We start from the raw sequence: 18,104 nt of genomic DNA on the forward strand, positions 1-18,104 counted from the left end.
ATCAGTGCCTGCTCTTCCCACAATTCTGGGATTTTTATCCCACTCCCTTGGGGGCAAGCTTGAGAAAGTGGTTTGGTGTCTATTAAGCATGAGGACTGGGAGTTTTTAAGACTCCCCCCTCCCCCCGGATATGGAGACTGCTTAAGAGAGATATTTGGGGAAGTGACGTCGTCACTTGGATTTGGTAAGGAGCCCACGTGGAGGTGACTCCTGGGAAAGAGGATAGAGCTCACAAAGGATTGGCTGACCCCGACCTGCAGCGCTCCTTTCTGAGCCAGACGGCATCTCTATGATGCAATATGCTGCGTTTTTTCCCCACCCTGGCCACCACTGCCGGGGGCCGCGGACACTTCCTCGGCGGCCCGATGCCATCCCCCGCCGTGGCTCGTGCCTCGGCGAGCGCGCCCACAGCCGGCAGCCCTGCACCGGAAGTCAATGTAGCCCGCGTCTCCGTCTCGGGTCCGACTTGGACCAGCCGCTGCGGCCCCGCCGAAACCTCGGGCGCCAGGTGGAGCCCGAAGGCTGACAAGGCCGCTGGCCCCAGCGAAGGTGCGACTCCTGATAAGGCTGTGGGGTCGCGCAAGGGGGTGATTGCTGACACACCGGCGGCCGCTCCCGTGGCCATGGCTCCAGTTCCAGCTCCAGCGTCAGCACCCAGCCTGGTCATCACCGTCCCGAGCGCGAGGCCCAGCACAGCCTCGGTGAAGGGTCCGAGTGCGGACCCGACAGCACACTGAAGCCACAAGCACCGCTAGACACGGTTCCCGAGAACATGGCCAGAGGACGGTGCAAGTCCCAATGAAGGAAGTCACCCGCTGAGGTGTCCTGTCTGTCCATCCGAAGGGGAGGGGTGGGCGAAGCCGCTGGGGAGACATGGCCCAGACTGGGTGTACAGGCCTGGTCTCCGAGGACCTGCCACCAGGTGAAAACATGGGACTACATTTCCCAGAATGCAGCTCGGAGCTCCCGGCTTCCCTGCGGCCAATGATCGCAGGCGCGGGGAGGCGGGTGGCAAGCCGATCCAGGGAGTCGGCTCTTCCTGGTGGGAACAGGAGAGCAAGCTGGCGGCTGAGTGCTGACCACGACGCTTCTCCTTGCAGACATGCCCCTCCCACGGGCCCAGTCTGGGACCATGGACAACAGTATAATAAGCAGGTGGCGAGAGTGGGGTCTGATCTGTGCAGGCCCTCTAGGTTCACTCGCCAGCCTGGGAGGCTCTGGGAGTTAAGTTTTAACAGCCAAAATCCGGGACCGCGTTTAGGGCAGGAAGCCTGGCTCTGGACTATAGGCTGAGGGTTGGACGTTTATTCAAAACAGCCTATACAAGACATATCTAGAGCAGGGGCTGTGGGTCGGAGTGGACCCTTGCACCTGTCAGCAGCTCCACCTCCCAGACCCCCTTGGACTGCCCTTATAGCCCATAGAGTTTGCTTGGGCAGACAGCACAGGAAGCATCATATAGGTACAGGCTCAGTCACGGGGCATTAGATGAAGCTCTTCTACCTGGAATGATTGGAAGTTGGCACAGTGGGCTAGTCTGTCCCTTTCCCTATGGGAAGTTCTGCCTCCACTAAAGGCCACCTGGATGAAAGCAGGGTCAGGGTGAGGGACCCAGCACAGACCTGGGAAGTCGGGCCTGGGAAGGGAGGAGAGATTGGGAGGGGTCTGATTAGGATAGAAACTGATGATCTTGGTTCACTCCCCAGATGAGTGCAAGGTGACTGCAGCGAACTTGGAGCCTCCCAGAAGAGGACAGTGCTCCCACCAAGGGGATGCTCTTAGCATAGGACCAAAGAGCCCAAGCAACTCCACAGAAGGGAAGGTCTGCTCAGGTCTGGGGAGCAGAGAGTGAAGGAAAGTATCCCTGGGCCCCAGGGCCCAGTCTCAGAGCAAGGAGCTGGGGATCTGACCAACCCTGGTCCTAACTTGTGAGTGTGTTAAGTAGGTAGTGAGCCTCCACTTGTGTGGGAGGTCACAGCCTGGGGAATTTCCACTTTTTGGCTGGGATGGGGCTGTGGAAAAAGCTGGAGAAGGGTTAGGGCCAGCTGCCAGCAAGTTTCGTTGAGTGCTCTGGGCCCCTCAGGGCTCTCACAGCAGACCTTTCCTGCAGGGCAAGTGCCCCCTAGGCTGGAGTTCTGACCTAGGGGGAAAAGGTGGAACTGAGCTTGGCTAATCCCACACCCACTAGCATGCACTAGGGCCCCTGAACCAACCATGTGGGGAGGGGCTGGGCCCACAGGGTCCAGAATGGAAGGTGGGGGACGCTGGATGTGGGGTGGGGTGAGACTGGAGGCACAGCCCCCAGGGTCCATGGTGTTCCAAAGTCCCCTGAGTTACGTGTTCAGCTGATGTAGACGCGGTGGAAGTCATGGGCACCAAAGGCGGCGTTGCACTTGGGGCACTTCCTCTGGCGGGCCTCATAGCGGCCCCGAACACACTCGAAGCAGAAAACGTGGAAGCACTTGGTAAGGACTGCATCTTTCTTGCGGGTGTTACAGCAGGGGCAGGTCAACCGCGCCTGGGCCAGGCAAAGGCGTCAACTCAGGAACAGTCCTGACAGTGCCCAGATCCCAAGCTGACAGCAAGAGATGGTTCATACTCAGACCACCCCACAGCAGGCTGCACCAAACTCTCACGATAGCCCTGGGAGGTAGGGATAAGCACTTTCCACATGAGGAAACAGGCCGGGGAGCCCAGCCTGATACTATCTAGTTACTATCAAAACTAGATAGGAACAGTCTAGACTCTAACTTGGGTGGTGATGCCCAGTGGTCACAAGTCCCTGCTAAAGGTCAATGACCCACAGGCTCCAGCCTGAGCTCCTCTGCCCTGGGGCTTCATCCCTTGCCCCACTAGCCTTCTTTGGCAAAACCCCAATCCTGGCTTAAGCTGACTGTTTACCTTCTACTTGCTAAGTCACAGCTGGGCATGGCAGTGCCACTAGAAATCTGCTGCTCTCAACCCTCAACTGGGCCCATCCCTGGTGCTCCCCTGAGATCCTGCTGTGGGCCACTTGATTCATTTCTCTCTATGGAGGTTTTATAAATCTCTCTTACCTTGAAATTTCCCACCTGCCGAAAGGTCTCACCTCCTACTCCAGATAGGAAATTCCCTCCACACAGCATTCCCAATATTCTTTCTCTATCCTGCCTGAAATCCCAGCCCAGTGCACTACCTCAGCCACTCCACACAAGTATCACCTCTTCTCTAGCTCTCAGAATCCTACTCACCAGCATTTGACAGGCTCCAGTCTGTAACTTCTCCCAAAGTCCTTCCCTTCTCCCCTTTCAGCTGTCTCCACCCCTACAAGGCCAAACTGCTCCAAAAGGTTGTCTTTTTACTGACTCACCCTCAGTCTTTTCCACTCCCGGTGAGTCTAGGTGATCTGACCTTCACCTCTACCCAATAACCATTTCCACCAAGACTGTCAAACGCAAAAGGTATCTTTCATCACTTGCTTCATGTGCCTTCTTGGTGCTCTGACTCACTCACCCCTGCCTGCTTGAAACTTCTCCAGTCATCTCACTCTACGAGGCTCTCCTTCCTTCTTTTTTAAAAAATTATTTATTTGTTTAGCTGTGCTGGGTCTTAGTTGTGGCATGTGGGATCTAGTTCCCTGACCAGGGATTGAACCAGGACCCCGAAATTGGGAGTGTGGAGTCCTAGCCACTGGACTACCAGAGAAATCCCTCCTCTGTCCATTATTTAAGCTTTGAGGTTGCTCAGGGAAAATGACCCGTTTCGTCTCAGGCCACAGGCCCTCCCTGAGTGACCAGTTCCACGTGGCTTCTGCCTTCACCTCTGCTGACAATCCCCCAAAGCCTCTGTCTTCCACACCAGCCCTTCTGCTTTGTCCTCCCAGACAGCCTCCCAAGAAGTCCCACAAGTAAGTACCTCATCCTCAATATCCTTGAGATGTCACTCTCCAGTCTAAAACCCTTGGATGTCTCCACAATGACTACTGAATAAGCCAAGAATCTCAACCTGGCTCACTAACCTTCAGGATGTGACACTGCCCAACACCCCCTCCCCACCCCCCAGGCTTGTGACTTATTAAAAACCCAGGTTCTGTCCTTTTAACTACCACTGTCCAGCTGTGCTTCCAGCATGCCTCTCTCAACTAGGGGCCTCCACCTCTGCCTCTCCCTTCGCTGGACCCTTTCATCTCCATTCCTCATGGCCAACGCTGAATCCCTCTGCAGTTCTCCTCTGGAGGCTATTCCTTCAGGAAGTCGGCTGACCGTGCCCCCCTCCCCACCACGCCCAGAGCTATTAAGGGCCTCCCCTGACTGCCCCCAACCCCTCTGGCCTTTGCCATCACACTGCTCATCACTCAGAGGAAAAGAATTACTTGGCTGCCTCCTCCACCAGACTGTCAGTTTCAAGAGACCCAAGGCCAGGTATAGGTCCCAGTCCTCCCACACTCAGCACTCTATCTGGCATGCAGTATATGTGCACCACACTTGAGAGCTCTCTTGATTCTCCACAATGGATTCTGCCCAGGTTTTGCTATCCTACCTTATTTCTGGGTTCCCTGGACTACCCCCTGGAGCTTCACCAACCCCCAGTCTGAGATTTCCCAGGTTCGTGGAGCACAACCTAGCTCGACAGCCCTACCTTGTATTCCTTGATCTCCTCCTGGAGGATTTCATCAGCATCTGCGTAAACTTCCACCTTCCTCTGCTTCTCCAGCTTGCGCCGAAGCCGGGAGATGTCCTCCTGAAGCAGGAGAAGGGGGCAGGCTGAGTGCAAGGGTCCTCAATCCAAACCTGCTGGCCCCGCCCCCGCCTCCACTCCCTGCCAACCACACACCTGAGCCCTCTTGAGGTTGAAGCTCTCCTTCTCCCGCGCAGCCCGGCTCTCAGCCAGGCAAGGCTGGATCTCTCGCAGCCGTGTCTGCACATGCTCAAGCTGCACCTTCAGGTCCTCGGCCAGCTGGGCTGCTTCCACGGCCTGAGGTGGGTGGAATGGTGAGGAGGGGCACAGCTGGCCCTTGGGGAGCCAAGCGTGTGGAGCCATGGCCCAAAGACGCTTATGTCAACTGTCCAGTGGTTCCTGCTCTTGGGATAAGTCCAATATCTTCACTGAAATTGATTCTGTCTCCTGACCCCACCAGCCTCACCTTGTCTTCCTCATTCCCAGCACTTCTGGCTCCTGACCTGCATAACCCTCTCTCCTGTCTCTGAGCCTCCACAGCGTACTCTGCTCCCCTCAACTCCCCCAACACAGAGACTTTCTCTCTGCGGCTCCCTGAAGCCTCAGCTCAAATGTCACCTCCTGAGAGAGGTTCTTCTGTTTTTCTTTCATACAGTTCTATTTCCTTCATAAGACATGCTGTGAGTTTCTGGGGGGCTACGTGGTTAGAATTCCGGGCCTTCACTGCCGTGGTCTAACAAGCCATGCAGTGCGGCCAAACAAAGAAAGACATGCTGTGATCTGAAACAGTGTTGCTTAATCTGTGTGATTATCGGCTTGCTCTCTGCCCCTCATAACTGGAAGCTCCCACTTCCAGCAGAGGTGATTTGTTCTTGTGATCTCCCCAGCACTCAGTGCAGTCCTGGTACCCAGCAAAAGCATGACTAACATTGCTTAAACGAATGAACCAAACAGAGAGAAGCCCAGAGGAGAAAAAAGATGAAAGTCAATGTTAAGCCTTTACCATGAACTGGAGGAGTGATGTCACTCCTGATTCTGTTCCCCTCAGAACAACAACTACCATGAGCTAGAGACATTTCTTAGGATTAATACAACTATGTAACAGAGACAGCTAGTGCAGTGCTCAGGACATGGGCTGTGGAGTCAAGGAGACCTGGGCCCAAATTCCACTTCCACTCTCTCTTGAACAAGTCAACTACCTCCCTAAACCTCAGCCTTCTCCCTTACAGAACAGGAGATAATGATGAAAACTGTTGTAGGATTACTTTAAGGCGAAACACGACCCAACAGGGCAAGTCCTCAGCACAGGGTCTGGCACACATTAAGTGTCTGAGACATGAACGGGGCTGCGTAGGGCAGCAGAGCCAGGCTCTGGCCCAGGTCATCTGCCTTACCTTCCTCTTGTTGAGCTCCAGGGCCTGGCTGCGCAGTGTCAGCTCCTTCTCCACACCCCCAAGGCTGCCCTGCAAAGCTCGCTCTTTTTCCTCCAGCTTCTGCACGGTCAGGAGCTGGGCATCCACCTAAGGACAGGAGTGGGGACTCAGTGCTGGGGAGCCCCTGCCTCTCCAGTCCCACCCTAACAAGCCTGGGGCAGCCCTACCTGGGACTTGAGGCCAAGAACCTGCTCGCCCAGCTCATCCTTCTCCTCCCGCAGCAGCTTATGAATCTGGTTGGCTTTGATCCGCTCTGACATCAGCTTGAAGTTGGCGTCATCCTTTTCTCGCAGCTGCTGGAGCAGCCGCCCATTTTGTTCCTGCATGTCCTCAAAGGCCTGGCCGGTCACATCCATCTCTGACAACAGGGCCTCCTCCTCCTGCAGCAAGTGGGCAGGGGCAAGACGGAACGTGGGAGACGGACAAGATCAACTGTGGGGAAACCGCAGGAAAACACGGCTGTACAAAGACCCACAGAGTGGACCCCGGCCGTGTGCTAGACCAGGAGGTTTAAGGAATGCCAACATTCAAAGCTGGGGGTGGGGTGGGGGTCACACCTGCTTGGTGGCACCCAACTTGCGCTGCAGGTGTTCAATCTGCTCCTCCGCCTGACGGATGCGCCGCAGGGCATCCTCGTCCGCGATCTTCTTGCTTTCCCTCCGATCCCTCTCCTCCAGTTCCCGGATGCGGCCTCGGAGTTCATCGACCTATAACCACCAGGAGGGAGCTCTCTCATCACTGCTTCCTGCTGACCCAGGGCTCAACTCTGGTCACTGCCCCCCCCCCCCCCCCCGGGGCAGCCTTTCTGCACAGACCCTACCTGCCCTCACCTCAGCCTTGGCCTTGCGTTCCGCTGCCATGAGCTGCACCTTATCCCGCTGTTCCTTGGGTGCAGACTTATACATGTCCAAGAGCAATTTCATCTCCTTCTGGCTTTCCTGGGCCTTCCTGGGGAAGGCACAGGAGGAAGGCTGGGTGAGTAGGGCTGGAGGTCATTGGGCACGGGTGGGAGGGAGAAAAGAACAGGGCCTCACTTGAGCTCTACTCGGAGACCTTTGAGGAGTTCTGATTCCTTTCTCTTGACCTCTTCCACTTTGGCCTTCTCCCGATCAGCCCTTGAGAGAGCCGAGGCTACAGATGGGGGTCCCAGAACAGGCCCTTCTCGCTCCCGAAGCTCCCGCTTGGGTCTGGCCTCAGGTTCTCGGCCCCGGGAAGAGGGTCCCTGGGCCCCGGGGGTCAGGGCCTGGGTCTCTTCCTCGGAGGCCACCACGTCTTCCTTCTTCGCTGACGAGGTAGTAAGGGCAGCGCCAGGCATGGAAGCCATCTCCTTTCTGGTATCGGGGGCACCAACAGGGCCTGGCCCACCCTCTTCTTTCCCTGGGACTGGGGCACTGAGGCTGGAGTCCTCTGGGTGGCCCAGGCTGGGGATGGAGTGAGTAGAGCCACTGGCCTGGGCCCGGAGCTGCAAAGCAGAGAGAGAACAGGGCCGAGGTGAAACATGCTCACTGGGGCCTAGCCATGGGCTTCCCTGGGCAGCCCGCTCCTCACCTTGGCAATTTCGGCCTGCACTTCGCGCAGTTTCCGCTTGTATCGCTGGGCGTCCCCCTTTAGCTGGTGGTTGTGGTTCTGTAGGCTGCTGATAAGGTGGCGCATCTCGCGGTTGATGGGCCCTGGAGGAGTACAGGAAACCAAGGTCAGACTGGTCCCTGGGTTAGGGGCCCAACCCCTCAGTGAGGGGAGAGGCAGGGCCAGAGCTGTCACTCTCACTATGAAGGAGAGAACAACTGAAGCCTTATACAGAGGGAGTGAGCTCAGTAGATAACAAAAGAAAATTCACCCAAACATAATCTGATGCTGTATGTTATTTTTGCTAATGAAGATTTCAAAAATACTTCCAGATTTCCTTCAAAGGAACACATAACTGTAAATTCACAAGTCAGTCCACTTCCTTTAGCTTCTTAAACAAATGTCTTCTTAGTTTCATGTCCCTGGCATTTCTCCTAATACCTCCTTACCTTCCCTCCTTGCTTTACTTTTCTTGGTATACTTGTTACTACTACTACACACGTTCAATTTTCCCTTTGTCGTCTGTCCTCTCTCTCTGTAACACAGCTCCACAACAGCAGTGATTCTTTGTATTTTGTTCACTGGTATAATCCCAAAGCTTAGAACTGAGCCTGACTCAAAAGAGATGTTCAATAAACCTTTGTAAAATGAACTAGTGGAGAGGCACCCTAAAGGCCAGAGAATCATGGACGAGGCTGACAGCTCCTGTTCTGGCAGAGTTGGCACCATCAGCCACCTCAGGCGGCTGTAAGCCTCACTGCATCTTTAAGCCTTGTGGTGGGGTCCCCATTTTCCACAGGGAAATGAGGCTCTGTGAAAGGAAAGGATCTAACCTCTGGACAAGCATCTGGCCACACCAGGGCCCAGCAATCCCACAAAAGGCCCCACCTCAACCCTGTCCTCGCACATACCCGCCTGCTCATTGGCCGCCAGGTTCTGTTCAAACTCAATGCGCAGCATCTCGTACTCCTTGCGAACCTGGGCCAGCGTGTCCTCCAGCTGTATAACCTCGGTGCGTAGCTTCTTCTGCAGCCCCAGCTCATCACTCTGTGAGGTGAGGCATTAAGGACCCACACAAGCCCACCCTCAACCTCAGACCTCAGTGGCTTAGGAATTTATTCCCAAGGGATCTCTGGCAGGCACCCCGGACTCTGACACCCTTGACCCAGGAACAACCTGACCCAGAGGGCCTGACCCTTACCCCTGTTCCACCGGCATACCTCCATGTGCTCAATGTGCCTCAGGTGGGAATTCTTGGTGGCCAGCAGCAGCCCGCGGGCCTCGTCCAGCTGGGTCTTCACTTGCAGAGACTCATTGTAGAGCAGTGAGAACTGCGCCTGCAGCATCCGGTACTCCCCCGTCTCCCGGACCACCTCCTCGGGAAGGCTCCGCAATGCTACCTAGGGGCAGGATGTCTGAGCTCACTCAGCAAGAGGAAGGAGAGCTCAGTGCCCACCCTGCAGGCTAATGCCTTCCCAGCCCCAAACACAACTCACCTTGAGGCGCTCATTGGTCCGCACGGCCCCCTGAAGTTCGGCCTGCAGCTTCTCCAGCTCTGCCATGCGGCTATTGGCCAATTCCTGATTTTCCTCCAACTCCGCATTCAGCATTTCAAACTGTGGAGTGGGGAGGCCAGTGGGAGGCAGGGCCAGGGCATGAGGCATGCGTCCCTCACAGCCCCACCATATGCTCTGCCCAAGCTCCCCTATGTGGAGCAGCGATGGACTCTGAAGGCCCAGGGACAAACCAGACCCAGGCACTTTCCTAAATGTTCCTAGTCAAGTAGAAGAAAATGCAATACTGCACGGTCAGTGCTGGGAACCAAGGCTTGTACCTGACGGGGTCAAGGAAGCCTTCCTGGAAGACCTGAAGAGGAAGCTGAGGAAAGGAGGACAGGGAACAATGACTTTGCAGCACCAAAAAAAGAAAAAAAAAATGTGCAGTGACAAAGAAGTGAGAGAGCAAAAGCAGGACAGGGAATGGGACAGCGGCAGCAGGCCCCTTCTCAGCTACACAACGAGAATGCCAAATGCCTCCAACACAACCAACACCTCTTTCCTCAGTGGTACTTTTAATCCCTTGGACAGTAAGGAGATCTAGCCAGTCCATCCTAAAGGAAATCTGCTGAATATTCTTTGGAAGGACTGATGCTGAAGCTCCAATACTTTGGCCATCTGATGTGAAGAACTGACTCATTTGAAAAGACCCTGATGCTGGGAAAAATTGAAGCCGAGAGGAGAAGGGGACAACAGAGGATGAGATAGTTGGATGGCATCACACTCAACAGACATGAGTTTGAGTAAACTCTGGGGGTTACTGATGGACAGGGGGGCCTGGTGTGCTGCGGTCTATGGGGTTGCAAAGAGTTGGACACGACTGAGTGACTGGACTGAACTGACTGACGGACTTTTAATCAACTGATATAAGATTCACCTACTTCTTATTAACTCCCCCAACTAGAACTTAAGCTCCATGACAGGTTTCTGTTTTGTTCTCCACAATAACTGCTTTCTACACAGTAGCTAACGTTCAGTATTCAGCAACTATTCACTGAATACAGATATTAAACAATAAAACAAAGAACACTGTGAGAGACAGGCAAAGACCTCCAAGACCACAGCTGATGTTTGTCCCTAATTCTAAGGGGGAAGTTCAAGGGTAGAGTAGAGAAGAAGTTGCGGGAGGGACCAGGAAGAATGCTGCTGCTCACCTTCTGCATGCTGAGTGTGATCTGGCCCCCCTGGAAGCCTGAAGAGCTCCCAGACACATAGTAGCCAGAGTTGAGCTGTGGAGAGAAGAGATGGACAGATGGGTGTCGAGAAGAGAAGTTAGGGCCCCATGTACTCTGTTCAGGCTCCATCTGACCCAGCCCCGAGCCTCACCTGCTCTAAGGCTTCTGCCAGATGCTTATTAAGTTTTTGCTCCCGCTTCCGCAACTTCTCAATGTCCCACTGCAGGTCCTCTACTGTCGTCTCCATCTCCAGCACTTTGGTCTCTGCAGATGTCACTTTATCCTGGAGCTCAGAGTACTGGGGACAATGAAGGGGACAGAGGCTTAGATGACAGACTTGGCTCCCCAAGATCCTTGGGTGTCCAACTAATCCAAACCCTGTCCTGGTTCCAATCCCACCCCCAAATCCCAACTCCCACCTCCAATGAGATGCGGTGGTGCTTCTCCTGTAGTTGGGTGGCCAAGTCCTGTAGCCGCCGATTCTCACGGCCCAGTTCCCGGGTGCGTGCCCGAGCCGCCTCACCAGGGGGCTCACTGTCCCCTGGGAAGGCAGGGCTCAGGTAAGAGCCAAGTCCAGGGCAGTGGGTCAAAGTACTAACTCATTCTGGACTCTGCTATGTGCCCAGTGTGATCCACCAGCTGTCTTGCCACTTTCTCATGACAAAGCCAGTAGTCTTTATCCCTACTGTACAAAGGAGGAGACCAGCTCAGAGAGGAGAGCCATCTGCCCAGAACGCCCGGGCAGGGCTGACAGAACTAAGGCTGGGCCCTTGATGCTATGCCTTGGATGGATCAGTAACTGCCACTAAGATTTGTGAAAAGTGCTCCCAAGAGGTCTCCAGCCCCAAGGGAGGAGGACCCCTCCCCCAGTATCAACAACTCCTTCTACCCATCTCTCTAGACGTCAACTCCAGAAATCAAAGCCAGATCCCCCACTGACAGTTTAACCCTTCTCCTGAGAACGTGGCTGATTTATCCCTTGGGGAACTGTGGTTGCCTCTGGGCTAGGAGCACTGAGGAGGGGATACCATGAAGAGAGAAATGAAAGTTGGGGCACCTCGGGGGTGGGGGCATAAAGAACTAACCTCGGCTATATACTCGCTGACAGAGTTCTTCCACCCGGCGCTGCAGGCGGTCAGAGGCCTCCACAACACGGGACACAGCTGCCTTGGAGAACTCCATGCGGCCCTGCAGCTGCAGCTCCACCTCCTCACTACTGCTTGCACCAAGGGCCACCACAAAAGCCAAGGCTGGCTCACTGAGAGGGGGCCGCAGCTGCATTGGCAGGGGCTCTGGGAGGGACGGACAGATCCTCGTGAGGACAACAGCAACAGTCACCACTACTCTGTACCAAGTGCCAGACTGAGCCCTTCAGCACTCTATAGCTTACTAAATCAACACAACCAACATCTGAAGGACTGTGTTATCCTCATCTTAAAAGTGAAATAACAAAGGTTCAGGGAGGCAATGTCCCTAAGGCCAGAGAGCTACCAAATCACTTCCTCAGGGACGCCTTCTCTGCCTTCCCCGATCTAAACTAAAGTGCACACACACTAACTCCCTTTCAGGCCTCCCTGCCCCCCCGCAACGTCTTTCTTGTGGTTTTAATCACTTCCTTTCCTAATGGTTGGGGCAGTAAGTTATCTCTTTTTGGTTATTTGTTTTCTCCAAATCTACAACAATGCCAAGTACACAGTCAACATTTAATACTTTTTTGAACTACAGGTGTCAAGATGTGAATTGCACTCTTAACCATATCACTCAGATTTCAAAGCCTGTGTTCTTACCCACTGCCCTTTGTGGCCTAGAAAGGAAATCAATTGTGTGTGTTTGCAGGCGGGGAATTTGGCAGCCTAATAATATCAAAGTCCCCTCCTCTCCAGGATCTTTCCCATAACTTAATTAAGCTTCCCAGATCCTAGGGCTCTGGCCCTACCCCTCAGCTCCGAAGTCCCTGGCTCTGTGAGAGGGGTCTCATCACGTGTCGGCCCCTCCTGGGTTCCAGGTGCCTCTGTCCCTGAAGACAGCTCCCCCTGGCTCTCATGGTGTCGGAGAAGGGCTTCCACAGTTTCATCCAGCTGAAGGGAGAAAGCACCAAAAATGTTATGAATCCCTCAGGTGCTTCCCAGCTTGATACTCCTTTCCTAGTAGAGGGGTCTGAGGATTGGCAGCTGGATCAAGGCCAGGTCTTCGAAAGAAGAGCGACATCCACCTGGGCCCAGTAGCGATTGACAATGAGGAGGGTGGCATCATCTGTGGCCTGCCGCTTCTCCAGCTTCTCAATTCGTTCTCGGAGTTCGTCTTCACATGCCTGTCTCTGTTCCAGCCGCTCTGCAAGTTTCTTGTTCTTGAACTGCAGAACCTTGAGGTCCATCTCCTCCTACCAAGGAAATAAAGGGGCCAAGAAGAGGGTCAAGCAGGGCCCAAGAACCCAATCACAGAGAAAGACAAGAAAAGCAAATGCAACGGATGGAAGTGGGGAGCCTCCCCAAATGAACTGCCATTAGGATTTAACGAAGCTCAGACACCCACAGAGAAAGCGTCTCGGTTGTGAGGCGGATCATGTTCTGCTTCTGCCTCTTCCTACTGAAGTCTTTGACAAGCCACACGCCCTGTGGGAACCCGTTTTCCTATCTGTAAAGGGAAGGCTGACGTCGTGTCCTCGGTTTCCTTCAGCAGAGTGTTCTGTAAAGTGGATCTTGCTAAGCTTGGGGAATTGGGAGTTAAGTTCAGGACGATGTGGAGGAAAAACAGATGGGAGTTCTAGCAAGTTTTGAGGCAGGAACCCACGAACCGTGGAAGAGATGCCTCCCAGGCGAATGGGCTCTATGAGCGTGGTGGTGGTCTTCTCCTCGCGGCTCAACTTCTTCTCTGGGGGCCCCGAACCCCCATCCCCAGCGGCGCGTTTGTTGCCGGGCCCAGACATGGCCGCGGCAGCGAAGAGAGGAGCAGGGTCTCCCGAGGGACGTCAGGCAGGCGGAGGCTGCACTCCTATCACCTGCAGAAGACAGAGCGAAAAGATGTGGAGGCGGCCGGAGCTCCGCAATCACGCAACTCCCCCTCACCTACCAGAGGGTCCCTGCCCCGCTGGCCCTGGGCCCCTCACCGGCAGCAGGATCAGCCCAAGGGCGCCATCTTGGACTCCACCGGACGTCACTGGCCTCCCCAGCACAGAGCGCAGGCGCCAGGGGCAGCCCCGGATGTGGCGAAATTGTCTTCATTTCCTGTTTCTATTGGTCTCGCTTTGTCCCGCCTCTCGGGTCTCTATGGGTTTCTTTCCGAACTCTCTTCTCTCCGTGATTGGCCAGTAAACAGTTCCCATGGTAACCGATAACACAGGTCTTCTTTCCAGTCCTAAAGACACCGCCTGCCCCAGATTAGCAACTTTGAAAGGAGGCCATGAGGGCGGGGCTTGCATCTTATTACGCACGCGCACTCTCTCCTCACTGATTGGAGAGAGCCTTACACTTTCTCCCCTGCTCCAGGAATTCCCTTAGCAACGGTCACCGTTGAGACGAGAGAGACGCCGCCAGCGGATTGGCTGCCCCGGGCATCTCTGCAACGCAAATTGGCTGGAGCGTCGATAGAGGGCCAGGCCTTGGCAGTGGCTGCCTGAGAACCGGCTGTCCCGGAACCGAGGCAAGACAGATCCTGTGGTGACCCCCAGCACAAAAGAGCGACAAGATGATCCGCCGGAAGTCCAGCCAATTCCAGGGACTAAAAATGCAGTCGGAGCTTGTACAGCATTACGAACTGCGGCGAGAACCCGAAAAAGACCTCAGCTCATTGGATGAATCGGCCACGCGTATGGGAACAGGTGTGCGGACCGAATCCGGGACCGTGGCTTCGGTGGATGTCGATAACGATCCTTCAGCCAACTTGTTCCCGGTAAGGACGGGACAGTGATTCGATCATGGATGTTTAAAAAGGGTTCCCCATCAGGGCGCCACCCGACGTTATGTTTACTAAAATTTAAGAAGTTTCCCCGGGCTGCTTTGGTGAGGAGGCAGAGGTGTGTGACCCCGCTTGTTATATGCTCATGAATAGTACTTACGGATCGCTGAAGCCCAGCCCGGCAGCATTGCTCCTATCTAGTCCTCAAGATTGGAGAAGGCAATGGCACCCCACTCCAGTACTCTTGCCTGGAAAATCCCATGGACGGAGCAGCCTGGTAGGCTGCAGTCCATGGGGTCGCTAGGAGACGGACACGTCTGAGCGACTTCACTTTGACTTTTCACTTTCATGCATTGGAGGAGGAAATGGCAACCCACTCCAGTGTTCCTGCCTGGAGAATCCCATGGACAGAGGAGCCTGGTGGGCTGCCGTCTATGGGGTCGCACAGAGTCGGACACGACTGAAGCGACTTAGCAGCAGCAGCAGCAGCAGTCCTCAAGATGAGAAGGCAACTTAGCACGTCCTTAGGCCGATAGAGATTCGCAACGTGCCAAGAACTAGGGGCCAGAAACAACACAGCCCTGCCTTTCCCAATTCGCTTTCTCTCTGCAGCCGCCGCTGCCCCAGCCCCGGATCTGTATATGGTGAGTATGAAGTCTGGGGGGAAAGTTACCCTTCACACTTGTATTATTCCTTTAGGGCTTCCCAACAATCCTGTCAAATAGCACTGGTATCTCCATTTTACAGATGAGGAAACTGAGGCCCAGAGATGCAATTACCCAAGATGACTATAAGCCAGGTCTCCTGCTGTCCCAGTCCAAAGACAGAGTGTGAGAAGAAGGTAGCCAAAGACTGAGAATGTAAATGTATCATTGCCTCTATGGAGCATTGTACAAATGGGGACACCGAGGCTCACAGAGGGAAATTTGCCCAGTTAAACAGCACGGGAGAGGCAGAAACTGGAACTCAAGTTTCCTAACTCTAGGTTTTATAAATGAAGAGGATTCTTAGAGTTCATTTAAGCCATTTACAGATGGAGAAAGTGAGGCCCAGAGAGGGAAGTGACCTACTTAAAGTGACATAGCAAGTTAGTGGAAGGGCCAGACCTCTAACTCAGCTTGCTTGGTTCCCAGTCCAATGCACTCACCACCACAGTCATATCATCAAACTAATGCATGATGGACACCAACACGTTTTCCTCTCTTTTCCTATGACAGGAAGTACCTGGACATCCATTCCATGCACATGCTGGAGAAGACAGCCAGCACTGAGGAGATGAGGGAGTATGGGGGGGAGGGGAGTAGGGAGGGGAAGAGCTAGCTTTGGGGGACAGCTGAGGGGGAGGTGGGCTGGGAAGGCATGAGGAATGCCTGGCTCCAAAGCCTGTTGTGCACTAGTGTGGAGCAGGGAAGGGAGACTCTAGTTGTCACTGATTCCTTCCTCTCTCCCTCCCAAGGGTGCTGGCCGAGCTGTTGGGACTAGGTTCTCCTGAGAAGAGCCTGCGGGATGCCATCACTCTGGACCTCTTCTCCCATGCACTCATCTTCTGCCGCCAGCAGGGCTTCTCCCTGGAGCAGACCTCAACAGCTTGTGCCCTGCTCCAAGATCTTCACAAGGCCTGTATTGGTAAGAGGAGGGGGCTCCCCGAGGGCCTGAGTCCAGGGCAGAGGAGGAGGAGGCTGGCACAAGTGATCAGGGGAACTAACAGCAGGATTACCACCTGGAATCTTTGTTCTGTCATCACTAACAGAAGTTATCACACACAAGTTACTTCACCTTTGAAATCCTCTATCTCCTTATCTATAATCAGGCTACAACACTAAGTTATTCAACTGTTCCGAGAAATGTTATGTGTAATATGTGTAAATATATACACAGTGCTTAATAAAACAGCTCTTTATTCCTGAAACCCATTTTCTACAGAATGCTTAATGAGAGCTAAATTATGTATTTCTCGCTTTCCTGTCACTTCCACTGGAATATACACTTCTTAAGGGCAGGACCTTGTCTGTCTTGTTTAGTGCCTAGAACAGTGCAGAATGGGTACTCAATATTTGTTGCCTAGATCTGTCTACTTCTAAAGCTCATGATCAGTAAGTAGCTGTTGAGTGAGTAAAATGTGATTATCAGGGAGGGGACTCAATGTCACATCTTGCTTTCCCTCCCAGAAACACCCTTGGGCAATGTGGAGGAATGTTACCGCTACTTCACCAGTGTTCTTTTTTGCCATGGAGTCAGGGTCAGTTTCACTCTCCCCATCCCCCCACCGCCTTAAGGTCCAGCCCAGCCTCCCACCCTCTCTCACACTCATTACCCTTATCTTCCTCTGAAGGCCCCAATGGGCTCTTCCTGCTCCTGGACTGCCAGGCACTTGGAGAAAAGGTGATGGTTTCGGGAGGGGGTCAGTCCTCTAACTCCCAATCATATCCACAGCGCCCCCCTTTCAGTATCAACCTCTTTAAGGAGGAACAGCTGCTGGCCCTGGCGGATTATGTGGTGAATACCTACTTCCGCCACTTCAAGCTCTACAAATATGTCTTCACACCCCAGGTACTGGGCCAGGGGCTACAAGAGGCCGCCCCTCGTCTCTCCTCTTTCCCCAGTGCAGTTGATTTCCTTCCTCTTCCCAGGTGCGGCTGGATCTCTCTTTGACTTACATGGGGCTAAAGCCACCCAGCCTCTGGTCAGAGGATGAGACAGGTAAGGGAGAATGCTGGGGCAAGAGCTGGACTGCACTGGGGCTGGGGCTGATGCCTCCTTCTGCTTCTGGCTTACAGAGAAAGAAAAGGGAGGAGAGGTGGAACAGCAGGCAGTCATCGCACAGGAGGTGGAACCGGAAACAGTGGTCCAGCCAAAGCCAGAGCCAAGTGAGGACCTGGAGGGGTTGGGGCTCCCTGTGACTTTGGGCAGGTGTGAAATCAAGGGTTCAGGACTTCAGATTTTTCATTTTAGTCATGGTGTCCTTTCTCCAAATGATTCCTTATGGAGAATGCATGTTCCAAGATGGAACAAAATAAAAGCACAGCTGCTGGGGGGTGAGGCAGGAGCTCCAGAAAAGGATTATAAAACCAACGACAGTAACAGCCAGCACACATCTGGCAATACTATGTGCTAGGCAGGCCTTGTTTTAAGCATTTTATATACATATATTGCCTGTGCCAAGTGGCCTGTGGAATCTGAATTCCCCAACCAGGAATTGAACCTGTGGCCCAAGTGGAAGCATGGAATCCTAATCACTGGACCACCAAGGAATTCCTGCATTTTACACATATTAACCCATTTACTCCTCTCTCAATCCTAGTTAAGTGTTATCACTGGATTTTACACAGGAGGAAATGTTCAGTCACCTGCCTGAGGTCACACAGCTGCTAAAGGAGCAATTGGGAAATGCAGCGTACATAAAACCTCTGCCCATCTTTCTCTTCTAGAAGGGCTGGCTGACATTTCCTGAATTGAAGAAACACTGCCACCTGGGTCACTCCTGGGGTAGTCCCCCTTGAAGGTCGTGCATGCCTGGCTAGGGGTCGGTCCCTCAGCCCCATGGCCTCTCCCCTGACCCGCCCCTTCTTCCCCGCCCCTGCAGGCCAGGTCTCCATCCTCCGAGCCTACATCAAGAACCAGATGAACAAGGAGCTGCGGCAGCTCCAACAACTGGTGGAGGAGCGGCTCAAAGCCAGTGAGGAAAGGCTCAGCAGCAAGCTGACCACCCTCGAGCGGCCCCTCCAGCTACCTCCAGGCAAAGGCAAGAACAAGACCAAGTGACTCCCTGTGTTTTCCCCAATAAAGGCCTGGGCCAAAGTGGCCCCACCACGCCCCACCCCACC

General features: G+C 54.1%; 2 protein-coding genes across 5 annotated transcripts; one reads left to right on the top strand and one right to left on the bottom strand.

The window, feature by feature from the left end:
• Positions 1 to 1,283: 1,283 nt before the first annotated feature.
• RNF40 (ring finger protein 40) lies at positions 1,284 to 13,579 on the bottom strand. Of its 3 annotated transcripts, none has more exons than XM_027527555.1 (20): positions 13,493 to 13,578; positions 13,181 to 13,384; positions 12,599 to 12,766; positions 12,323 to 12,464; positions 11,472 to 11,678; positions 10,806 to 10,927; positions 10,538 to 10,684; positions 10,366 to 10,440; positions 9,152 to 9,271; positions 8,876 to 9,055; positions 8,567 to 8,702; positions 7,638 to 7,759; positions 7,124 to 7,551; positions 6,920 to 7,037; positions 6,647 to 6,796; positions 6,257 to 6,469; positions 6,051 to 6,176; positions 4,813 to 4,953; positions 4,618 to 4,719; positions 1,284 to 2,518 (listed from the first exon to the last, which is right to left on the bottom strand). In XM_027527555.1, the coding sequence occupies exons 2-20, from the start codon at positions 13,310 to 13,312 to the stop codon at positions 2,342 to 2,344; spliced, it is 3,006 nt and encodes a 1,001-aa protein (XP_027383356.1). In that variant the 5' UTR covers positions 13,313 to 13,384; positions 13,493 to 13,578; the 3' UTR covers positions 1,284 to 2,341. The 3 variants fall into 3 exon arrangements, with proteins under 3 accessions (XP_027383356.1, XP_027383358.1, XP_027383357.1); XM_027527557.1 differs by lacking the exon at positions 1,284 to 2,518 and adding an exon at positions 2,522 to 2,575 and having other exon boundaries at positions 13,493 to 13,579; XM_027527556.1 differs by lacking the exon at positions 1,284 to 2,518 and adding an exon at positions 2,533 to 2,643 and having other exon boundaries at positions 13,493 to 13,579.
• A 106-nt stretch (positions 13,580 to 13,685) lies between these two features.
• CCDC189 (coiled-coil domain containing 189) lies at positions 13,686 to 18,102 on the top strand. 2 transcript variants are annotated; one of them, XM_027527561.1, is made up of 9 exons: positions 13,686 to 14,274; positions 14,893 to 14,924; positions 15,498 to 15,563; positions 15,737 to 15,906; positions 16,449 to 16,519; positions 16,714 to 16,830; positions 16,911 to 16,980; positions 17,058 to 17,147; positions 17,864 to 18,102. In XM_027527561.1, exons 1-9 carry the CDS (start codon positions 14,071 to 14,073, stop codon positions 18,040 to 18,042), a joined length of 999 nt encoding a protein of 332 aa, XP_027383362.1. In that variant the 5' UTR covers positions 13,686 to 14,070; the 3' UTR covers positions 18,043 to 18,102. The 2 variants fall into 2 exon arrangements, with proteins under 2 accessions (XP_027383362.1, XP_027383363.1); XM_027527562.1 differs by lacking the exon at positions 16,714 to 16,830 and having other exon boundaries at positions 17,864 to 18,097.
• Positions 18,103 to 18,104: the final 2 nt, after the last annotated feature.

Source organism: Bos indicus x Bos taurus, chromosome 25 (assembly GCF_003369695.1).
Source record: "Bos indicus x Bos taurus breed Angus x Brahman F1 hybrid chromosome 25, Bos_hybrid_MaternalHap_v2.0, whole genome shotgun sequence".
Classification (NCBI taxonomy): Eukaryota; Metazoa; Chordata; class Mammalia; order Artiodactyla; family Bovidae; genus Bos; species Bos indicus x Bos taurus.

Excerpts from the sequence above, each read along its gene's own strand:
- RNF40 (XM_027527555.1), bottom strand. The coding sequence starts at position 13,312 with ATGTCTGGGCCCGGCAACAAACGCGCCGCTGGGGATGGGGGTTCGGGG. Across the intron at positions 12,767-13,180 it reads TGGGAGGCATCTCTTCCACG|GAGGAGATGGACCTCAAGGT; the intron begins GTTCGTGGGTTC and ends TTTCCTTGGTAG. Across the intron at positions 9,272-10,365 it reads TCACACTCAGCATGCAGAAG|TTTGAAATGCTGAATGCGGA; the intron begins GTGAGCAGCAGC and ends CCCACTCCACAG.
- CCDC189 (XM_027527561.1), top strand. The coding sequence starts at position 14,071 with ATGATCCGCCGGAAGTCCAGCCAATTCCAGGGACTAAAAATGCAGTCG. Across the intron at positions 15,564-15,736 it reads AGCACTGAGGAGATGAGGGA|GGTGCTGGCCGAGCTGTTGG; the intron begins GTATGGGGGGGA and ends CTCCCTCCCAAG. Across the intron at positions 15,907-16,448 it reads TCTTCACAAGGCCTGTATTG|AAACACCCTTGGGCAATGTG; the intron begins GTAAGAGGAGGG and ends TTTCCCTCCCAG.